Source organism: Vespula pensylvanica, chromosome 10 (genome assembly GCF_014466175.1).
Source record: "Vespula pensylvanica isolate Volc-1 chromosome 10, ASM1446617v1, whole genome shotgun sequence".
Lineage (NCBI taxonomy): Eukaryota > Metazoa > Arthropoda > Insecta > Hymenoptera > Vespidae > Vespula > Vespula pensylvanica.
In genome coordinates, this window is record NC_057694.1 from 1,465,307 (window position 1) to 1,488,506 (window position 23,200).

The 23,200-nt window shown below is 38.5% G+C and overlaps 1 protein-coding gene and 1 long non-coding RNA gene across 4 annotated transcripts in view; one reads left to right on the top strand and one right to left on the bottom strand.

The window, feature by feature from the left end:
* The window catches only part of LOC122632583 (cone-rod homeobox protein), a 35,086-nt gene extending 24,159 nt beyond the window's left edge, over positions 1–10,927 (top strand). For all 3 annotated transcript variants that reach the window (XM_043819557.1, XM_043819559.1, XM_043819558.1), the window contains exons 4-6: positions 3,939–4,173; positions 4,680–4,893; positions 8,366–10,927. In XM_043819557.1, the coding sequence (XP_043675492.1) occupies positions 3,939–4,173; positions 4,680–4,893; positions 8,366–8,855 (939 nt within the window). In that variant the 3' untranslated portion in view covers positions 8,856–10,927. The remainder of the gene's footprint in view (positions 1–3,938; positions 4,174–4,679; positions 4,894–8,365) is intronic.
* LOC122632586 overlaps positions 4,991–23,200 on the bottom strand; it is an 18,665-nt gene continuing 455 nt past the window's right edge. Inside the window, exon 2 of the long non-coding RNA XR_006327896.1 lies at positions 4,991–5,891. This is a non-coding gene — a long non-coding RNA (uncharacterized LOC122632586). The remainder of the gene's footprint in view (positions 5,892–23,200) is intronic.

The following is a 23,200-nucleotide window of genomic DNA, read 5'->3' on the forward strand; positions in this document are numbered from 1 at the left end:
ATTATCGTATTCTCATATCCGGTCATTTTTCTCTCTACTCTACTCATGCAAACGATCGAATTCCTATTTTGTTTGATTTTTAATTTAATTATCGCGAAATACCGTAATTTAATAAATCGATTTTTCTCGATGGATTTGTAGTTATTACAATAGCTCAATAATTTTGTTAAATTATTAATTATCGTAATTGGAATCGTCCGCGAAATAAACAATTTTCAATGAGATATGTAATTAATAACGATATGTAAAATAGGTATTATGAAAAAAAAGTTTATTAGATGAATGAATCTATTGATTGTTATCAATGATTTCGTTTATCTTAGAAATAATCTAAGACGTAAGATCGTAAGACGATAAAGGAACTTATGATTGAATGAATGAATTTTCGTCGATTTGAAAGTTAACGAACGTATTTAAGGAAAATTCGATTTTTTTCGACGAATCGGGATAAAGTATTATTAACAAAAAAGAAAAAAAAAAAAAGAAAGAAAGAAAAAAAGAAATGGGACTGAATCGTCTCGCAGTGATTACAAAAATCGTTATTATACATTTCGTGTAAATCTGTACTTTCCTATTATTTCTTTATTAATTAATTAATTTCTTTATTTTTTTCATATCAAAAATGTATCACCTCTATCCGACTTATTTTCAATCTAGGGCGCAACCGAACGCATTGCAACCGGTGCGACGTTGTTCATGAATAAATTTCACTGAAATAAACACATTATTATAAATCATATAACTCATAAAACGTAATAATTTATTATTATAAGCTCATAATAATGAAAATTCTACATTGTTCCCGCGTGTTACGACCTGCGAAAATCCTTTGGTGGTGATGGTTAATGTGTTAAAAGGATCGAGAATAGATATTTCCTAAAAAAGATTTTCTCTTGCGTCAATTTAATATGCATTGTACAAGGGAGGCTAAAAGCCGAGAGGTAGATCCGATAGAAGTATATACAATAGACGAAGAGGCGAAGTGAAAGAGAGAGAAAGATATATATATATATATATATATATATATATATATATATAGAGAGAGAGAGAGAGAGAGAGAGAGAGAGAGGCAGGCATGACGTAATTACGGCGCAGACTCATTGTTTCATTAGCAAAGACAAAGGGAATCTGGAATAATGGACAAATAGGCGCGTTTATGTAGTGCCTGTCCTCCTCTTCTACTCCAATTAGTACCTCCTAGGGGGTGGAGGGGGCCTTCTGCATCGTTGAGGCACGTTCTAAAGCGCTTGAATCGCGTACACGAATAACCACTGCTGCACACTATCGCGCGCTCAGCATTTATTCAACCTTGCATTGCTGCCAGCTTACGTTTAGCTAGTGTCGTACCACGTCTAGCATCTTTTGTTTGTTGTCTTTCTCTTTCTCTCTTTCTTTCTCTTTCTCTCTCTTTCCTTGTTTCACCCTCTCTCTTGGACTTGCACGAGTTATCAATGAAAAAGAAGACTGAACAAAAAGAAAAAGGAAAAAGAAAATGAAAAGAGAAATCGTACGGGTTCATAATTTATTCGAATCATTTTTCAATCGATCAAAAGTATATCTAAATAAAAAATAAAAAAAAAAAAAAAAGAAATGATAGAAATTCGTGAGACTCGTTCGTTCAAACTCGATTTAGATTATTCTCTCAGTATAATCAAATATAATATCTACAAACTTAAGGAACGATCGAAGATAGGAAATAATCGAACGAGAGATACTTCTGCATCTGTATTTCTACGTACACACATACACACGCACATACACACATATATATATATATTTTTTTTCAAACGAGTCCAAAGATTTCGTCGCACGTTAAGCGACGAAAGATTAAATACCTCTGGTCCACGGGGAAAGGAGTCCCTGGCCGTGGCCATTATCGACATATTTCGGATTAAATTCGTATTGAAAAGGGATGAAGAACGCGCGTAAGAAGTACGAACGAGCTCGAGAGGGATGTAGCATAAGAGAGAAAAAGAGAAAGAGAGAGAGAGAGAGAGAAAGAGAAAGAGAAAGAGAAAGAGAAAGAAAGATAGATATATAGATAGAGAGAGAGAGAGAGAGAGAGAGAGAGATAGAGAGAGAGAGAACGAAACGTTCTACGCTACGAGGTAGTCCCGAGGGAACCACGGCTTTGTTCCCAGCTATTACTCGCCCCCGCAACCCTTAGGATATTATTATATCTCCCCGTCTGCCACCATAGCTACCCACTCTCCTTTACCACCACCTCTATTCTACCTCTTCCCTCTCTTTTCCGAAACCGTGCTTGCCTTCGAAACCACACCGGCCTGCTGTAGAACCGAGCTCATCGTATTTATTTTATTAAACCATTTCCCAAGCCTCTCTCCCTGCTACTCTCAAGCTACCTCTCTCTTACTCCCTCTTCCTCCCCCTTTCAACCCCATTCCCCACCTTACTATCATTCCACCTCGTTCCCTCCCTCCCCTCCCTCCTCCTCCTCCACCTCCTCCACCTATTTCTCCTCTCCCGTACATCTCCAGTACCTTCCGACGAAACTTTTGCCGTCCGTAATAGTAGTAGTAGTAGTAGTAATAGTAGTGGTGGTGGTGGTGGTGGTGGTGGTGGTGGTAGTAGGAAGGATAGTAATTTCGAATACTCCTTACTTCGTCCTCCTCGAGGCATTGAATTTTTATAACCGGCAAGGATCGATTCGATATTCGCGTTTACCCTATTTCACACTTAACATTCGCCTACTCTTATCCTCTTTTCGAGATACCATTCTCGATATTTATCGATCGTTTAAAAAGCCATGAGAAAAGCGATTTACGATCGGCTTTAAATTTGCTTTCTCTCATGTAAACACGTGTAATACAGTTACGTAGGTGTATGCATCTATTTGCAATATATATACGTAAGCGAGTATACACTCGTATATCTATGTATAATAGATCGTATATTTTAATTCGCGAGACGATGTGAAATTAAAAAAGGAAGGTGAAACACCGCGTGGACGAACGAACGAGGGAAAGGAAGGGAATCACGTTGCGTTAATAAAAAAAGAGATAAACAAAGAACGAAAGAAAAAGCAAAAGAAAGGTGGAGGAGAAGAAGAAGGAGCAGAAAAAACAAGAAGAAATAAAATAAGCAACGACGAGGAGACCGAGAATATAGCCAGGTATAATAAAGTCTATTTCAGTTGGTATTATGTCAAGTTAGTCTCGTTAGCGGAACTCGAGCTTTTTAAAAAGCACTCGAGGGGCAGTGCTTGCTGTCGGCTCGTTGAACATGCACGACGGAAAAGAGTACCCCCGACGATCTTCTCCATGGACGTTCCTGCCTCAGAACGCCACCCGGTACATGCAATTATCCTTGCACATTCGCGAACAAGAGGAGAGAGAACGTAGGCGCACTCCGTTCCAACTCTTTCTCTTTCTCTTTCTCATTCTCTTTTTTTTAATGTCTTTCACTACGTTCCATGCTACCTACCCTCCTTATTCCCCCTACCTCCCCTATTCTCTTCTACCCCTTACCCCCGTACACCTCCCCCTACATCGCCCACGCCCACGCCCCACCCGCACTACGCCAGCAGTCGACGAAACTCAAGCTCGTCGACTTTATTTGAACGTTGTTATTAAATTTTGAATTAGATTTACAAGCATAAATGGAAGCGATTTCAGCCGAGTCCCGAATGTAAATCCCGTAGCGTGTAAATTTTCGTAAATAAATGAAACGTTTTTATTCGCTGAATCGCCGATCGAAGTTGAGAATATATATCTCTATGCATTTTCACGTTCACACACTTATATATATATATATATATATATATATATATATATATATGCGATTTTACCGTTTTAACGAGGAAATTACTCGAAAGCATAAATAATAATGGGCTCAATTGGAAGTAATGTTAAAAATGATAAAAAATAAAAAGATCGACAAAAAAAATAAAAGCAAAAAATACTCTCATATTTTTCCAGGTTTGGTTTCAAAATCGTCGAGCAAAATGGCGGAAAAGCGAGCGACTGAAAGAGGAACAGCGGAAGCGAGAAGGTGGAAGTGGTGCTGGTGGAGGAACAGGAGGAGGTGGTGGAGGAGGAGGAGGAGGAGGAGGAGGAGGGGGTACTGGAAGCAGCGTAGCCCTAGAAACTACAGGATTGGCACCACCAACGTCCTCGTCCGCTGGTCCTAGTCCAACTGGTCACGATCCTGAAGGTACATTAAGATATTAAACAAAAGGGAATACATTTCCCTCCATTTAATAATAACACCTTCGACATGCTCATAGATTCTTAACGATAATAATCGTACAGTTTATTTTACCTATTTAATTTACGCGATTATCTTTTCACGATACATCGATACGAAATTTCCTTTATTTATAATCATCACAATTATATACCATTATCTATTATAATATTATAATATATATATTATAATGTTATTAATACATTACATAAATATACATTATCGATATATATTAATAATTATTATAATGTTATTTCAATTGAAACAATCGTTGGAATACTGTCGATCCGACACAGACAAGAAGGAGAATAAACTCGCAGTCGCTTTTGACTTTTCTTCATTTTCTTTTCTTCTTCTTTTCTCTTTTAATTTGCAAAAAGAAAAAAAAAAAAGAAAAAGGAAAAGCTACTATCGAAAAATCGAAAGTAAGCGGAAATAAGAAAAGACGAAAGAAGTGATCGATTGTGTTGAAGGTACAACGAGCAGCAGTGCTGCCGATGCCGAGGACGTTGGTCCAGAGGGTGCAGGTGGTTCGAGAAGCCCAAGTACGACATCCGCCTCTGTAAGTCCAAGGCCCCAGCCGAGTCAGCCGTCCCTGGGTGGTGTCTCGACGCCACCACCGACCCCGATAAGGGCGCCGCCACCACCACCGAGCACCGTAGGGGGCTTGGGACCACCCGCTGAGAGGTAAGCTTTTAGCTTCGTTTGTATTTACGTCTTTAGGAAATATCTACCTCTCTCTCTCTCTCTCTCTCTCTCTCTCTCTCTCTTTTTCTCTTTCCCCTCACCTCTTGATCTTTCACAGACTCTTTCCATCTTCCTTCGCTTCTTACTCTTCGTTTCTCATCCTTCTCCGTGTTTTCCTTCCCTATCCCTTCTCTTCCTTTTCTCTTATTTTTCGTTCCTCACGAATCCCCACGATTTTCAACGTACAAGCACCGCTGAACACGTCACCCGGATGCTGGATACGCGCCATTAAACCACCCCCGTTCAAGCCGCCAACACCCTACTCTTCTTCATCCTCCTATTCCGCAGCGTTCTCTCTCTCTCTCTCTCTCTTTTTTCTCTGTCTCTCTCTTTCTCTCTGTCTTTCTCTTTCTTTCTTTCTTTCTTTCTTCCTCTCTTGTCGTAGACTAAGCGTTTCACTTCCTCTCATTCTTCTTCACTCGAACCCACTCGTATAATCGCGATAATCGTCGGCTCGTTAAATCTCTCGCAGGTTTACGCACACGCGAGCTAATCTTCTCTACTACGTTTTTTTATGGATCGTTTCTTATTTATTTTCCTTTCTTTCTCTTCCTTTTTTGTTTCTTTTTCTTCTTTAAGCACGTTATCATTTTCGCCTTAAGAGTTATGTTAAAACACGTATCCTCGAACGACGTCACGCTAACGTTTCCCTCCCACATAGATTTCTTCGTTACTTCTCTTTTCTTTCCTTTCATTTATTTTTTCTTCTTTTCTTTCTCATTTTTTCTTTTTTCTTTGTGTGTGTGTGTGTTTTTTTTTATTTTTATTCGAAATTCAATTGATTCGTTCGATACGTAAAGGGCAAAGGAACGGGTCACGTGACAGAGTAGATCGCGTAAAATTTCAACGAAGAATCGTGACGGAAATACTTCGACAAACGATCGCTTTTACAAGTGGAAAAGGAAAGAAATCTCGTCTTCCTCTCTCTCTCTCTATCTCTTTAGAATGTTTGTGTGCATGTGTGTAGGTGTGTCTGTCTATGTCTCTCTTTCTTTTTCCCTATAATACATATTTCATGAGAAGGTACATTAGCGTACACAGTCAGGAGGAACAATGTCGGTTTAACTGCGTCAACAAAAAAAAAGGAGAGAAGAAAACAAAAAAAAAAGAAAAAGAAAAAAATAAGAAGAGAAAGAGAAGAGAGAGAGAGAGAGAGAGAGAGAGAGAGAGAGAGATAGTGAGAGTGAGAGGGAGAAAAAAAGTCGGACACTTATCTTCATTTTATACAATTCTACTTTAGAGACGTGAGAGGTATTCTATAATGCATCCTGTAATTAAATCGTTCCGTTGTTCCTGTCAAAATAACCGTGCACTGATGGCAAGAAAATGAGAAAGGAATAAAAGGAAAGAAGGAGAAAGGAACGAAGAACAGACAAGGGAAGAATAATAGGAAAAGGGTGGGAGAACCAGAGAGAGATAGATAGATAAATAGATAGAAATAGAGACAGAGATAGAAATAGAGATAAAGAGAGAAAGAGAGAGAGAGAGAGAGAAAGAGAGAGAGAGTAAATCCGTCGGTTGTTCTGCGTAATCCCAAAGACGAGTCTCCTCCATTGCATTGAGCTTTGGAAGAGGTAAGAACAATGTCGAAAACGTAGACACGTAGAGTACATTCGTACGAGTTAGATGGAATACAAGATGGAAGAAAAGGAGAGTATCCGTATACGAATGTATGCGCGCGTAGAGAAGAAGAAGAAGGGTACTGCGAGGGTTCGAGGAGGTGGAGATAGAGAACGCGAAGAGACGGTGGAGGTTGGAAAGGTACTCCTTCGCCGCCTCCGCAGTTGTAATTTATTTAAAACCGCTCGCCGTAAATATATCCTCATCATTTATTCAGATGCACGGGAGCTTCTCGACTACAGGGGTGTAAGCTTTGCGTTCCTTCTTACCTTATACATATACATATATATGTATATATATATATATGTATATATATATATATGTATATGTATATCTACAAAGATACAACCGCCATGTATATCTATGACGATGCTTCGTACGCTTCTCTATCTCTGTATTTATCTTTCTCTCTCTTTCTATCTCTGTCTCTATTTTCTTTGTTCAAGGGGTTACTTCCATTCTCTTTTGTCGTCGATTTAAATCGCTCGCGGTTTGATATATCCGACATTTTTAAGAAACAAACATTTCGTATAATCGAAGTTTTGTATTAGCATTCGTTCAAAAAATAAGAAAAAAATAACAAAGGATTGTATAAATTAAAAAAGTCTTTATTTTTATATAAACTCTGATGGATCTCGTACGATATTTTATTAATCGATCGGTAAATATATATATATATATATATATATATATATATGGATCGATTTATCGAGTATATCATTTCCAGCGTTCTAAACATGAATACTAAGTCAACAGGGAATCTCGTGAATGATACACGGTGGTATACGGTGAACGAAATTAGTTTGGTGTACGTTCGAAAGGCAAGCGAGCGCACGTAAGCAAGGTGCACGGTAGGCTACGCGGCTAATTGCCGCTAATTATCGCGCTTACTACAGGCAGTACGGTCCCCTCTCTTGGACTTAGTATATCAACGCTGCTAGGAACCACTACCAGCAACAAGCAACATCAACCGCACACTACTACACATTACTACTACTACTACTACTACTATTACATTATTACTACTACACTACTACTCAATCCGACGTAGATCCCCTCTCCTTCGTTCTCGCGGTTTCCCTCTCCTTTCGTCCTTTCCACCACCAACAGCATAGCGTCAGCCTACCTAAAATCCGCTCTTGGCTAAAGGATTCTACAGGAACCAGACCGCCTTTCCCACTTCCTTCAAAATTCCACCTCCACAGTACCATCCGACCATCTGAATACGGTTAGCTAGCAAAATCTTTCTCTCTCTCTCTCTCTCTCTCTCTCTCTCTCTCTCTCTCTCTCTCTCTCTCTCTCTCTCTCTCTCTCTCTCTCTCAATTTCCTACTCTTCTACGAACTCTGGAAAATTACCACTTCCCTCTCTGCCCGCACATCTCTTTCGCCCGAAGCTCGTTACATTAATTAAACAATATTTGCGATTAATATTTGAGATAATCATCAGCGCCTCAAAGGAGTCTTCTCTCGAAGGATGCGGAACATCGCGCGTGTTAATCGGGTTAGCGCTTCCACGGGCTATTTCTCCCTCTTCCTCTCCTTCTCCCTCTCTCTTTCTATCTATCTATCTATCTATCTATCTATCTATCTATCTCTTTCTCTATTTCTAATCCGAAATTACCTTTTCAATCGAATCCTCCTACCTTTAGAGAAAGAGAACGAGTTATTAATTACCATTTCGCTTGCTTACTTTACGATGATTTCGATGATTCCCTTTTTAATCATTTCTTCTTGTTTTCCTTTCTTTTATTTTCTTTTTTCTTCCCCCTTTCTTTCTTTTTCTGTTTGCAGCACTCCCGGATTAGGAGCAGGCTTTAGGCCAGTGGAACCACCGACGTCGCTCTTCTTCTCGCCACATTTGGCCGCACAATTTTCACCACCGCTCTTTGGTAGTAAGGTCGTCAGCAGCACGCCGACATCGTTGTCCTCGACGACACCCTCACTTTGGAGTACGAGCGATCATCGACCTGGGAGCCTTCAAGAAATGTTGTCCTGGTCACCGGCAGGCTGGCCAGGTTCCTTGTGTGGCTGTTGCAAACCCGGTACCGGTGATCTTCATCGTAGCAGCAGTCTAGCTGAATTGAGAAGAAAAGCTCAGGAACACTCGACAGCCTCCGCGTTATTGGGCGGACTAGCCGGTTTTCCTGGTGGTTTGCCCTTACCCTTACATCTACCCTTACTGCCACCACTATTAGGTCTCTCAAGAAGACCGGAGAATCATCATCATCATTTACCAAGCGTCGCTCATCAGATTCAACCGACGACGAAAGAGGATCCCTAGGATCAATCCGATCATAGATCTTCGTTCAAATCTAATATATCTTATCTAAGTTTCCTCGATAGCTCGGACCAGCTTAGCGGTTCTCCGATGAATGTTGATTTTTTCTTTTTTGTCTTCTTTTCTTTCTTTCTTTTTCTTCCTTCTTTTCACTCGGAAAATTCTATCGTCGAACTTCTTTCGTCAAGTACGAATAAATTAATAAGTTTCAAAGTTGATAAACAATTGTGATCGTTCGAGATACTTTTAAAATCACGCTCGAGATTTATTATATTATATGCAATAGCGTCGATTTGCATCCACCCTCGTCCACCTGTCGAACCACCTTCCTCTCCCCACGATCAAGCCACCCTCCCCGTCTCCTAATCCCCCATTAGCGTATTAATTTCGTTCCTTTTTATCGTTAATTGCAAACGTAGATGCATCGTTAAAAGTTATATAGATTAGCTGCGAAACGAACGACGAGGAACCTCCATCGAACTTGTAATTTCGCGTCGTTCTATAATTATGTACTGTCGTAAACATAGATCTTTCTTTTTTCTTTTCTTCTTCTCCTTTTTCTTTTCTTCTCTTTTTTCAACAAGTAAAACTTGTTCTTTTGCGTTCTCGTGGGAGGGAAATTATAATATACGATTTAACGATTCGAGCACGACATTTGATATTTTCGCGATTAAACGTCATTGTACTTTGAATATTTTCTGACGATAGCAGATTAACGGTAAGACGCATAAGATTATGTCGGTAACAGTCTGAGCAATATTCTGCTCGAATTATCCGTTTGAACGATTGAATCAGAGTACTCGAGTCTTTCGAACAAAATTTCTATTCCTTTTCTTTCTTTTTACCTTTTTCTTTATAACGAATTGATCATTATTAAATTATCACTTGTATCACCGTCCGCGAAAAGCAACAATTATACATATATGAAGATAAATTGAAAGAAACTATCGTATAATGTAACGATGAAATATCGTTTCGAAAACTCATTAACGTTTCTAACGTTAATAGATAAGAGCAAGTGTTTATGATCGATGCGACATTATTATACTTAATTGTTATACCTAATTGTCACTCTAGCGCAGACCCAATTTTTACGTAGTATTTTTTATTTTTACGTAGTTTATAATGAATAAATAAATAAATCATAATAATAATAATAATAATAATAAAACACCTAACGTAATCGTTTCAACATAGCATTTTAAAATGATTCTTTTCGTAGAGAAATTTTTGAGAGTATAAGGAAAAGAATAAACGAATGGGAACGATGTAAATGAGATTCGATAAGCGAAAGATAATAGAAAATTTCTCACGTCGCAATCGTTATCATTATATATATTTTTTTTTAACGATAAGTCCCGATCAATCGTCGAATCGTTAAGGATCGATACGTCCACGATGTATCTTATTAATTTCGATCGTTACAAAGTCGCACGATAATAATACTCGAGTACTCGAAGGATTCGAAGAATTTCGTCTTGTCGAAAGAAAAAAGAAAAAAAAACATAAATAAATAAATAAATAAATAAATAAATAAATAAGGAAAGAAAGAAAAAGAAAAATAAAGAATCAAAACCAAACGGATCGAAGTTAAAATTGATTTGATTCGATTCGTACGACTACTCGAATCATGCCTTAAGTGAGAAAGAAAGAGAAAGAGAGAGAGAGGGAGAGAGGGAGGAAGAGAGGGAGAGAGAAGCGATGATATTGTCGACGAACGATATAAACAAAAAAAAAAAAAAGAAAAAAAAAAGAAAAAGGAAAAAAAAAAGAGGAAGAAAACTAAAACGAGATAGACAGAAGAGAAACTATCTCTGAGCCGTTATTCTGTATTTCGTGAGTACAGCGTAGAAGCTAAAAAAACGAAAAAAAAAACAAAAAAAAAAAAAAAAAAAAAGAAAAAACGGAAAACTTAGCTAAAAACCCATAGAGACGTGTATATTACCTTCTGATTAAGTGTCAGTGCTAATTAAAGATAGTCTAAAGAAAAACTATGTTACGAGCTAGCGATTATTATGTAGTGTATGAACCTGTGGTAGTGAGATATTCGAATAAACTTGTTCTCTCGTGATAAATTGAAAGTTTATGTCTTCTATCTGTCATTTCTCGTCGTGTATTTATCTCTGAAAGCTCATACATACATATATACGTACATAGGTACATTCGTACGTACGTACGTATGTATGTATGTATGTATGTATGTACATACATACATACACCACCCTACCTCCACGTTCAGTTATTAGTTCGAAACATTCGCGTATAACGAAGTCGCTTGGTTATATAATTTCAAAAGACAAATTATTATTCCATTCAACGTGACACAAATGGATGGATATCGACTTCATCAGATTTCCAATATCATCGCGTTATATTACTTTTTTTTAAGGGAACTTTAATGAACCATTCATTATCATTTCATAGAAATTTTATATATATATACACATACATACATACATATAGGTACATACATTTTATATACATATATATATATATATACATATACATACATATGTATATATAAAAGCTGGACCGTTTAGAAATCGTCGAGTTAAATTAATGTTCAACGATTTTTCTTTAGTCAGTAGTAATGCTCAACTTTTGTCAGACGTTCTTCGCCGAAACGATGAAACACTCGTACACGTTCGTATAAACGTAAAATCTTTTGCGCGTCGTTGAACAACATGAAAATGCGAAGAAGTTATTGCTACGTAGGGAAGGAGGTGAGGAGCGAGGAGGAAAAAAAGAAAAGAGAAAAAATGAGAAAGAGGAGAAGGAGAAGGAGGAGGTGGATGTGGAGGAGGTGAAGGAGAAGGATAAGTGGGAGAAACGGTGATGGGAAAGAGGAAGGTAGAGGAGAGAGAGGGACGAAGACGGAAAGAAGAAAGAACAGCAGAAGGGGTTGTTGGCAATCAATGCTTCTCATAAGGAAAGCTCGCCCTCTCTTATGGGATCAACCCTCTTGGAGAGTACGCGGAGGGGTTGTAGAGAGGGAGAAAGGAAACGACGAAGGTGGAATAGAGAAAGAAAGAAAGAGAGGGAGCGTGGGAGGGAAGGAGAGGAACAGACGAGGGGTTGTCCTCGGCTCGACCAACCAGAGACAAGACGCCATTGATCGGCACGTGGCTCCCGGTTGGTTCAACGAATTTCACGAGGTTGGTGGAGAGGGTAGTAGATTTCTGGCTCGGAGGTGCGCCATCGTGATAGTAGCTAGTAGGAAGTGGTGGTGGTGATGAAGAAGGTGGTGGTACTCGTTGCTGATGACGATGGTGGTGGTAGTGGTGGTGGTGGTGGTGGTAGTGGTGGTGATGGTTATGGAAGGTGGAAGAGTGGGAGGGAAGGGGGAGACATAGACCCGTTCTGCACACTCCGTTACACTTACTGGTAAACCGTATTAATCAACGACATCATGGTTTATCCCCATTCTTCCCCACCACCACCACCATCACCACCACTACTACCACCACCACCCACTATCAACACACGACGACTATCGTTATAATAGTGTGCGTGCGTGCCAAGGGATGCGCGCGAGCAGACGCACGCGTTCGAGCTCGAGCTCGCGCTCGCGCCTCGTCTGCTTCCATCTCTACGAAACACCCTCCAACCCCTTCCCACTTACCCCTTGTCCACATCGTCATCTTCGTCGTCGTCGTCGTCGTCGTCGTCGTCGTTGTTGTAGCTAGTCTATAGCAGCAAGACGCGTAGTCTTTCTACGTAACCTCGTAGCACTCTGCAACACCGTCTATAACGTTTGGATGAGGGATGCGGAAATAAGGGCGCGCGGGGCGAAGAAGAGAAAGGGGCGACGTTGAAAAATAAAAGATAAAGGCATAGAGGCTAAGGTGGTGGAAGCTAAGGCGCCAAGTTACTTTGGGAGAAGCGATCGACGCTTAACGATGTCTCTCGATACTCCTTACGTGGCTACCCCTAGGATTCAACGAGCCATTACCACCCTTCTTCTTTCTTCTTTCTTGTTCTTGTTCTTCTTGTTGTTGTTGTTGTTCTTCTTCTTGTTCTTCTCCTCTTTCTTATCTTAAGAAAAAGAGAAAAATCCGGATGTCGATTTGTACATCTCTAACCTTTTCTACTTTAAGATCCTTACGATCTCTCTTAACCGTACTACGACTTTGTATGTGTGTCGTTCAAGAAAATCTTTATATCTCTCAGAAAGAAAGAAATAAAGAAAAAGAGAGAAGAGAGAGAGAGAGAGAGAGAGACAGATAGAGATAGAGAGAGAGAGAGAGAGAGACCATTAGTCTATTCTTAAATACATATGTTTAATAATAAAAAGGATTACACGAGATAAATCTGATACTTCTTTCTTTGTACGTTCTTTCTCTTTATTTTTTATTTTTTATCTTTTTTTATTTATTTATCATTTTTCCCCTTCTTACTTCTCTTCATTTCTCTTTTCCTTTTCCACGCAGAAAAAAAAAGAAAAAAAGAAGTAAATGCGATATTTCATGATAAGACAAACATTTGTTTCTCATTTAATCCCGGTCCTCTCCGTATGCAATTACACGATTGTGAATCAAGAGTGAATATGAAATAGAGGGAGCTTTCACGATATCGCGAGATTCAACGGCAAGGAAGCGTAAAAGGTGGAAACCTCCTTGATGCCGGTAGACAGTGATTAATACCGCAACGTCGTCTGGCGTCTTCCGCTTCTCTTTTCCGCCCACTGCTGCCGCATGCGTCGGGACGTTCCAAGAGAGAGAGAGAGAGAGAGAGAGAGAGAGAGAGAAAGATAGAGAGAGATACAGAGATAGATAGAAAGCGAAAGAGAGAGAGAGAGAGAGAGATATATAGATAGATAGAGAACGAGAGATAGAGAGAGATAGAGAGAGTTTTCAGCTTGGCTCTCGTTCACTCCCCCAAGCACCCTTCGTGGTAAAAGGTTTTACGAAATTCATTGTCAGGCAATTTGCATGTCAAAGCCAAACGGGAACACGCCCCGCGACTTACAACCTACACAAAGAGAGTCCGTCTCTATCGCTTCTTCGTTGCACCTTAACGTCGACCGCGAATCCCCCTATTTATCTCTCTCTCTCTCTTTCTTTCTCTATCTGTCTCTGTCTTTCTTTATCGTCTTCGTTTCCGACATGATGGAATTACAACAAAAATGAGGCCACTTTGCGGTCAGACCGTGAACAGTCCTTGAAAAAAGGACTATTGAGAAGGGTAAGTAAGTACGTTGCTGTTAGGAGTACAATAACGATTGTAAGGTATGGAATAATGAATTGAAAAAAAAAAAAAAAGGAAAAGAAAAGAAGAAAAAAAGAAACTGTCTCTTAGACTTTTCTTCCCTTTTAATTTGCTCGTAAATCTGCGTTAGGAGTTATCGTTAAAATGTGCGTATAAAAAAAGCTTTTAGATTATGGAAGATAAAAGCATTTATGAAAAAGGATTCGAAAGAGTATCGATAAAAATGATACCGTGTTAAGGATCGAAATATCAGAGAGAAAGGGAGAGAAAAAGAAAAGGAGAAATAGAGATAGAGAGAGAGAGAGAAAGAGAGAGAGAGAAATCTCTTGGAAAGGATATCCGGTATAACGTCTTATAAAGGATAAAGCTTCACCGAGAAGACGAGAACGGAGAGAATTTATCGAGGTTGTCTGGTGAAACTAAGGGGATCAGAAACCGCAATGATTTTCAATTTTCGAATCCACTTCGTGGCCGTTCCTACTTGTCCTTCGTTTCGAGATATATTGGTAGTCGTATATTACGCTCCTGATACCTAATATCTACATATACACACACACACACACACACACACACACATATTTATATATATATAAATATATATTTATACATATACAGGGTGTACGATAAGAACTTCCAAGTATTATTTAAACTCTATTACATACTATCTTTCTTTTACAACAGTAAAACCATTTGCAATTGAAAACGATTCTATGTTCATTGTAAAACATGAATACTCGTACATGCATACGTACATATATAAATACATAGATACATACATTTATACATAGGTCATTTCGAGAAGGCAGAAACGGAACGGAATGAAGCCTGGTCTCGTCGGTTCGAAGGTAACGAGGTTTTCCTCGGTTGGTTAATTCACCGCGGATTGAATCGCGCGAAAACACGCGCACTAACGTAGTTTTCGACTAGTTTCCCCCTCTTCAACTATCTCTCTCTCTATCTCTCTCTATCTATTTCTATCTATCTCTCTCTATCTTTCTCTCTCTCTCTCTCTCTCTCTATATATATATATATATATATATATATATATATATGTATATATGTATATATGTATATATATATATATATCTTTTCCTCTCTCGCTTTATCAATCTGTCCGCCGGAAGTACCGACTCTACTCGCCGCTGTTGGCTACACTCTGCACTTTGATCGGTACGGATTAATGATGAAAAAAACGCAGCCCCTCTATTAACGCGATCACTCAACGTGGTGTATATCAAACGACGTTTTTACGCAAAACTCCTCTACTTCGTCCATGAAAAAGCATGGATAACGTTTTCCAAACGTTCGCCGTATTCCAATCTTCGTTATCGCTAGGATACATACCACGATCTCTTCTTTTTATTTTATTTTCTTTCTTTCTTTTTGTTTTCTTTTTCTATTTTTCTTTCTTTTTTTATTATTTCTTCTCTCTCTCTCTTTCTCTCTAAACTTTTTATCTCCTCACGAAAGAAAATCGTTCGATATATTAGTAACGGTCTAGCGAAGTAATATTTTCATTATGTCGAATTCTGAATATTACATTAGTAAGTTTAAACTTTTTCCACGTAAAAACGATAACAACGTGGATTTCGCGAAGTGGGAAAAGCTTGCGAGTAAGAGGGAAAAAAAGAAGAAATGAAAGAAAAAAAAAGAGAAAGAGAGAAAGAGAAAGAGAGAGAGAGAGAGAGAGAGAGAGAGAGAGAGAGAGAAAGAGAGAGAAAGGAAAAAAGAGCACAAAAGGGAAAGCGTTGAAAGCGAATGGATTAACACGAACTTACGTTTGTATACGTTAAATGTACTCGGAAAATTTCTAATGGAATTTCATCTCTACAGATGGAACTCTTTCCATCAATAGTAGCTTTATAAATAACATTTTATATTGCGCGCATTACTAACATTTTATACGCATTCACTGCACTTTGATCTGCGGGCCATCCGATGGAAAAATGCAGCCTGTATAACCCTGTTATATCCTGCTATACGAACGTTTTTACGCAAAACGGTCGGAGAAAGTGCATGAAACGATGTAGATTACATATAACCAATAGCTACTACGAGAATTTTATACAAAAACTTTCGACATTTTCAATTACGTTATCATCAAACGTATATAACTCGTCGAAACAATTAAATGCGATTTTACGATAAAATAAAATTTTCTATTAGACGCGTTTTGTTTCTTTTTCCTTTTTTTGTTTTTCTATTTTCTCTTTCTACTTCATAGCTCAACAAATAAATCTAGAAAATACGTTTAACCAGCGCATTATACTCATTACTATCGTATTAAATAATAATTAACGAGTATAATAAGATGATTAAAATGGAAGTTATAATTACGATCAATTATCGCTCATGCTATCCATAGATAGATACGTCATGTTACCTGCTTTAATTTAATGAATTTTTCTTTTTTATTTCTTTTTTTTTTTTATTTTCTACTTTTTTTTCTCTCGTAACCACGAGAACACGAGAAATATTTTTATCGGTTTGTCGATCGAGTTGCTTGTAATGAACCGATGGACGGACAGACGGTAAAACCGAAAAAAAGATATCGATGAAAATAAAGTAATAAACTACCCCAAAGCGACGGTCCAGAGACATCACTGGGAAGCAGCAGGGCTGGTGGCCTTTTAGAGTTTGCCACCACTTCCGCAAAATTTATTAAGTGATTTATTTGATGTTTGCCCTCGCAGCCGTACATACCGGGTGGTATACGCAATAACGTTTTAATCAAAGTATTTCCCTTTTCGTTTTAGCAATATACCCAATGAAAATCTTTTCAATGGGAAATTGCTCGACTTTTAATTTCGTTATCTACCATGGAAAAAAATAATGGACGACTCCTATCCTCTTTTTCATCCCCTTCGAAAAATTCATCCTTCCTACAATCGAGAACACTATATACAATATTTCAATATATCCCAATTATCAATATCTATTTTCATATCGTTTATCTATAGCGCCTGATTAACGAAGATAATTTTCGAGATATAACACAACACTGGGAGGATTCAAGAATCAAAAAGAAAAAAAAGAAAGAAAAAAGAGAGAAAGAGAGAGATTAAAAATAAAGAGATTAAAAAAAAAAAGAAGAAGAAGAAGAAAAAGAAGAAGGAAAAACAAAAAGGACAAAAAAAAAGGAAAGAAGAGAAAGAAGAGACGCAGGAGCGTACGTTTCTCGTCGATCGAAATAATAATAATAATCTGGTTTCCCCCATTTATGGAAGGATATCCACGAAAATTGAGCCGACAAAAAGGGGTACGAGTTATCAACGGTTTATGCTCGACTCACCCGGTAGGTGGGTATTATGGTGGGTGAGTTATCGAGCGAGCTTGAACACTATCCTCCCCGTTCCTCTGGCACATCCCTTTGGTCTCCCTTTCTCTCGCGTATATACCCTGTGTGCTCGGCTGCATCATCGGCAGGCGCAGCCGAACGTCCGGCAATTATTCAGCAAATGTTATAATTGGCGCATTCCATTACGCGTAATGGATCGCACTTAGCGGCTACCGGTGTGATTGGACAGAGAGAGAGAGAGAGAGAGAGAGAGAGAGAGAGAGAGAGAGAGAGAGAGAGAGAGAGAGAGAAAGAGAGAGAGAGAGAGTGAAGTAGATCGACAGAGGCACGGAAACAGAGATGGAAGGATAAATAGATGGGTAGATGGACGATAGAGAGAGAGAGACAGAGAGAGAGAGAGAGAGAGAGGGAGGGAGAGGGAAGAAGAGAGAGAGAGAGAAAGAGAGAGGAGGATTAGGAGGGAGAAGAGAAGGCGGTGAGGGTACAATCTCGATAATATGGCTATACCGAAGGATCTGTCGTCCATATGGTAGGTTACTACTGCATGTACGCATTGATTGCTACCATCGCAAATTGTTATCGAAGTTAATGATAGTAAACTCGTGTAACCACGATAAACTTAATCTTATATTATTATCAAACCTTTACGTCGACATATTATTTAACGATAATGGTATAAATAACGAAGATATTACGAGATAATAAAAATTGTCTTTCGATTGAATTAACGTTTGAAATTATCGTTTGTCAGTTTTATAAATACCATCGAGATATATTTTACGTTAGTTGATCGAGTACGAATGTAGCCATGGTTATAATTATCAAAGTATACCAACATTCGATGAGAATAGTGAAGGGAATAGATCATACAGGCGGAAGATCGTTTATCAGGAACTCATGCAAGAGACATAGAGATAGATAGATAGATAGATAGATAGATAGATAGATAGATAGGTAGATAGATAGATAGACATATAGATAGATAGAGAGAGAAATAGAGAGAGAGAGATAGTCCGAAATACGGATGGCCGCATGCGGACAATTATTAGGATGGCGAGTGGTTGGCCACTGATGCAAATGAACTACTCTATACTAACGGGAAATACATATGGTGGAAGAGAAGGGTAGAGAGAAATCTATCGGTGTTTCGAGGAAAGCAGACTCAGGTGCGTTCGGTGGCCAGTATTGAATTTATAATTCCATTAAACGAAAGGACGAGGGAGGGAAAAGGTCTCCTTGCGGCGATAATATTTGCCCATTCTCGTGCGGTTTCCGCATCGCGTCGTCGCGTATTGCCACGTGTCGGGATCGGTTTATACCTGTGGGAACCGGATACAGAAAATAAATAGTTTATAATTAAAAAATTATAAATTAGATAGATAATAAAAAGATAATTATTTCTCTCCAGTCAAAGTTAAAACGAAGAAACGATCCCTTTGATTATAATTATAAATGAAATTGCTCGAATTGCTTACGTCGATAATGATTTTTAAAAATCATTCCCGATACACATCCTTCACCCTACAGTTTAATCGCAATAATTAAACGTGTAAATACATCTTCTCTTTTCGTTTTAACGACACGGATATACGAAAATGAATTACAAGGTACATGCTAAAGAAAAAATAATTACTACGATACGATAAAGTCGAGACTTGATTGTTTATATATTCGAAAATGAATTTTCTTTGTCGTCGATATATTTATCGGACTGAAAATAATGTTTATTTTTTAATAGTACGTATCTTTCAGAGATAATTACAGGAAATTCGGAGTACGAGAGAGGCACGACCGAGAGAACATGAAATATCAATATGTAACGAAAATTGGAAATAAAACCTTGATTTTCTTGTATTTTTCCGCTTATTTTCCTTCCCTTTTTTTTTTTGTTTTTATTTTTTGTCTTCTTTGCTTATTCAACGATAACGCATCAGTGTACTAATTATTCGAAATGGAGTGTAATTGATTTTCAACATCGAAAAGCAAGGTAAAATCACGTGCGTTGAGTAAAAGCGTGAAAAATTCGTATGCCGTGATAAAACCGATCATCGAATTAGCCGATCGTCATCGACTGGATCGATTCGAGCGGAAAATATATGATACATTTTTTTATTTTTATTTTTTATTATTTTCTTCTACCTTTTATTTCTTCTTCATTTATTTATTTATTTATTTATTTATTTATTTATTTTGCCCTATGAACTCAAGTCTGTCTCACGTACGGAGATACCAATGAATGCTGCCACTGTGCTGGCTGATGAGGCGGAAGGCACCTAAAAAGATAAAGCGGTGAGACTCCGTAAAGTGAAGAAAAAAGAAAGAAGGCGAGAGTCCAGAGAAAACGAGAGGAAAAGAGCTAGAAAGAAAGCTGGGAAGAGGGAGAGAGAAAGAGAGAGAGAGAGAAAGAGAGAAAAAGAGAGAGAAAGAGAGAGAGAGAGAGGGAGGGAGGGAGAAGCTGGGCGAAAAAGCCTGAGAGCAAAGCGAAGAGGAGCGAGAGGGAAGAGAAATCAACTTTTATTTGCCCGGAACGTCGTTAGGGGTAAGTGGAGGACCGAAGGGTGGCCGGACGTAATGGCGCCCTCAACCCAGCCTTCGTTCTTGCCTTCCGGTATCTATAGTGCCTTCTATCGTGCCTTTTCATCCTTCTTCCTTATCCTCCCTCCCTTCTCTCTTTCCCACCCTCTCTCTTTCTCTCTCTCTCTCTTTTTCTCTCTTACAACGTCTTCCAACTTTTCGATTTTCTTCGCGTATACCCTGTCTCTTTGTGTTGCTCGTCATGTATTCGTGCCTCGCATATATCTTTCGAATTAAAAAATCATCATATTCTTTCTTAAAAGTGAACACTTTTGGTTAAACGATTTTCGACGCCACGTCAGAGATTTTTCTAGCATTATTTTTCACCTTTCACCTTTTTCATTCTTCACTTTTTCTGTCATTAATTTTTCACATTTACGCGAAGGAGAAAATTGAAGATATTTATTGCGATCGAAGTTTCTTTTTCTTTTTCTTTATTATTATCTCTTCTCTACAAGAGTAGAAAAGTTAAGTAAATACATCTTAATCGAACGATTAATAATTCACGATATTTTTTAAGTAACATATTTGTTAGAAGGAATGACCAAGCATAAGATTGTCCGAAGTAACAACGCAAAGATAAATCGCAATGATGGATACATATCGCTTAGTATATCTCGTAATTCATCGGGGCGATGCGATTTATTTAAAAGAGACGCGTTTTTCCACGAGAGAGTGCGGCCCTTTCTAGGAAACATTACCATCACAATGCTGGACAAGGAGTGCAAAGTTGAAAAAGAGAAGAGAAGAAAAGAGAAGAGAAGAGAAAAGAGGCGGGGACGTTTGGATTGCGACGTCCGGCGTCTCGACGCTCCGAAATGCCGCCATATACTTCCAACTGTGACGCCCCACCGATTACATGCTCTAAAATGCGTTCTCGATCCTCTGACTATACTGACAAACAGGATACATTTTGCATCCTTTTATATATACCATGAACCTCCACGTGTCGTTTCATAGATATTAACGCATCGAAATGACCTTTACGCAGAAAGAAAAAAGGAATAAAGTTAACGAGCTATAACGTAGATAGATAAATATGTAATTTTATACTTTCCCGGCGTAGATTATTCAGATAAACATTTTATTCGTAATGGGTAATGGGACACGTGTATGGTTCCATATCAGATCATTTTGTTTTTTTTTTTCTTTTTTTTTTATTATTAAAATTTTCTCGTGAGAAGGAAAATCGTTCTGATCACGATCACAGATAATTGATATCTCCTTAGCGTTTCTTTTAATTGTTTTCTTTTCAATTAAATTCATTGTTAGTAATAAATGAATATTTATATATTACTGTATGAAAATATAATTACTTATATATAATAAAATAAATAAATAAATATATATATATATAGAAAATATATACTTATATATTATACTATAATTATTATCAATAAAAGATTGGAAAGGGTGATCATATAAATTGACGATAGTTCGTTGATTTCATATTCGTCGTAAGAAGACACTGATATACAAGAAGGACAAAGAGAGAGAGAGAGAGAGAGAGAGAGAGAGAGAGAGAGAGAGAGAGAGAGAGAGAGAGAGAGAGAGAGAGAGAGAGAGAGAGAGGAGATACACTACATGTATCCAAATATAAAGAGAAAAAGAGAGAGGAGATAGAGCCAGAGGAGGATGAAATAACGGAGAACGAAGAAGAATCGGTGGGTAATGTAACCTCGTCAGAAGATATAGTGTCGTGAGTTGGGATGAGGGCGAGCAACCCTCCCGCACTGATAGGCAATAATACGTAAGGGGCCGGTTCCGACGAGCTGGTTATGTAGGTGTAATCGCGTGTACCGTTTACGAGCAGACAACACATACGAAAATATATAGCGTGTGCACATGTGGGTTTAGGGTGAAAGAGAGAGAGAAAGAAAGAAAGAGAGATACATAGATACATAGATAGATAGATAGATAGATAGAGAGAAAAAGAGAGAGTTAGAGAGAAATAGAGAGAAATAGAGAGGAAGAGAGAGAGAGAGAGAGAGAGAGAGAGAGAGAAAGAGATAGGGAGAGAAAGCACCAGGCCCGGAGGTCGAGCTATCATAATATAGATTAGCTCATATGGCTCCCCCCTTGTGTTAGCTCGGATCTGGCTCATAGCCTCGAGTGCTCCGGGATTCACTATTCATACACGCGACAATTAGATAGGCATTACTCCGTATATATAGCTCTTCACAACCACCACCATCTCCACCACCATCACCATCAACACTACCACCACCACCATCACCACCACCACCATCACCACCACCACTACCACCACCACCACTACCACTATCACTATTACTACCACCAACATTGTAAACGAATACGTAGTGAAGTAGAGTGGATTGCGCGCGCACCCTACGTACGCTGCACGTAGAAATGCTACGAAACGGAGTTGGTTGAAGGCAGGTACTAGTAGGGGCGGCTTCAGTCAACCCCTAAGCCAGTGTAAACACGTTTTAATAGAGATTCGCTCGAGCGGCTATAATAGCTTTCCGGATGTAGCGGCCCATTCGACTTGCTCTCTCTCCCTCTTCTTCTTCTTCTCTCTCTCTCTCTCTTTCTCTATCTCTCTTTCTCTATCTCTATCTCAGTCTCTCTCTTTCTCTTCCTCCCCACCATCCATTACTCGATCTCTTTTCCATCGACCCCTCATCCCATCTTTCTCGCGGTAGTTATACACGTAGATCTATGCATTCCCTCTCCAGGGTACTTCATCTTCTTTCCACGGTCTCTACTTCTACTTCTACTCTACTTCTACTTCTACTTCTACTTCTACTCTACTCTACTCTACTCTACTCTACTCTACTTTTCTTTTCTACATAAAAAAAAAAGAACTTCTCTCACGATTTTCCGCAACTAAATCGCAAAATTTTCCAACTCCGAAAGAATTAACGGTAGTGTAAACGTATTCGATAAAGAAACTGAATTAAGCGGGGTTAATCGAAAAAAAATTTTGTTCTTACTTTCCCCTTTCTTTTTCTTTTCTTTTAAACTATTTACTTTATAATCCTTCGTTCGTAGGGAATATATATTTGTAATTAACGTTCGTATTGCACTTCGTATAACGAGGCCGACCTTTTAAATCTTCGGTGTCTATATGCGTTCAAATTCGAAAATGCCTCGAGCGAGCTTTCGATTAAAAGGTGAGATTAAAATTTTAATTCGGTTAAACGTGCACTCCGCTGGTAATAATAAAGTTTGAAGAAAAAGGAGGGGGTGCGGTAGTTTGGCAGGAGTGGGTTGGAAGAGGAGAGAAATATATATATATATAAAA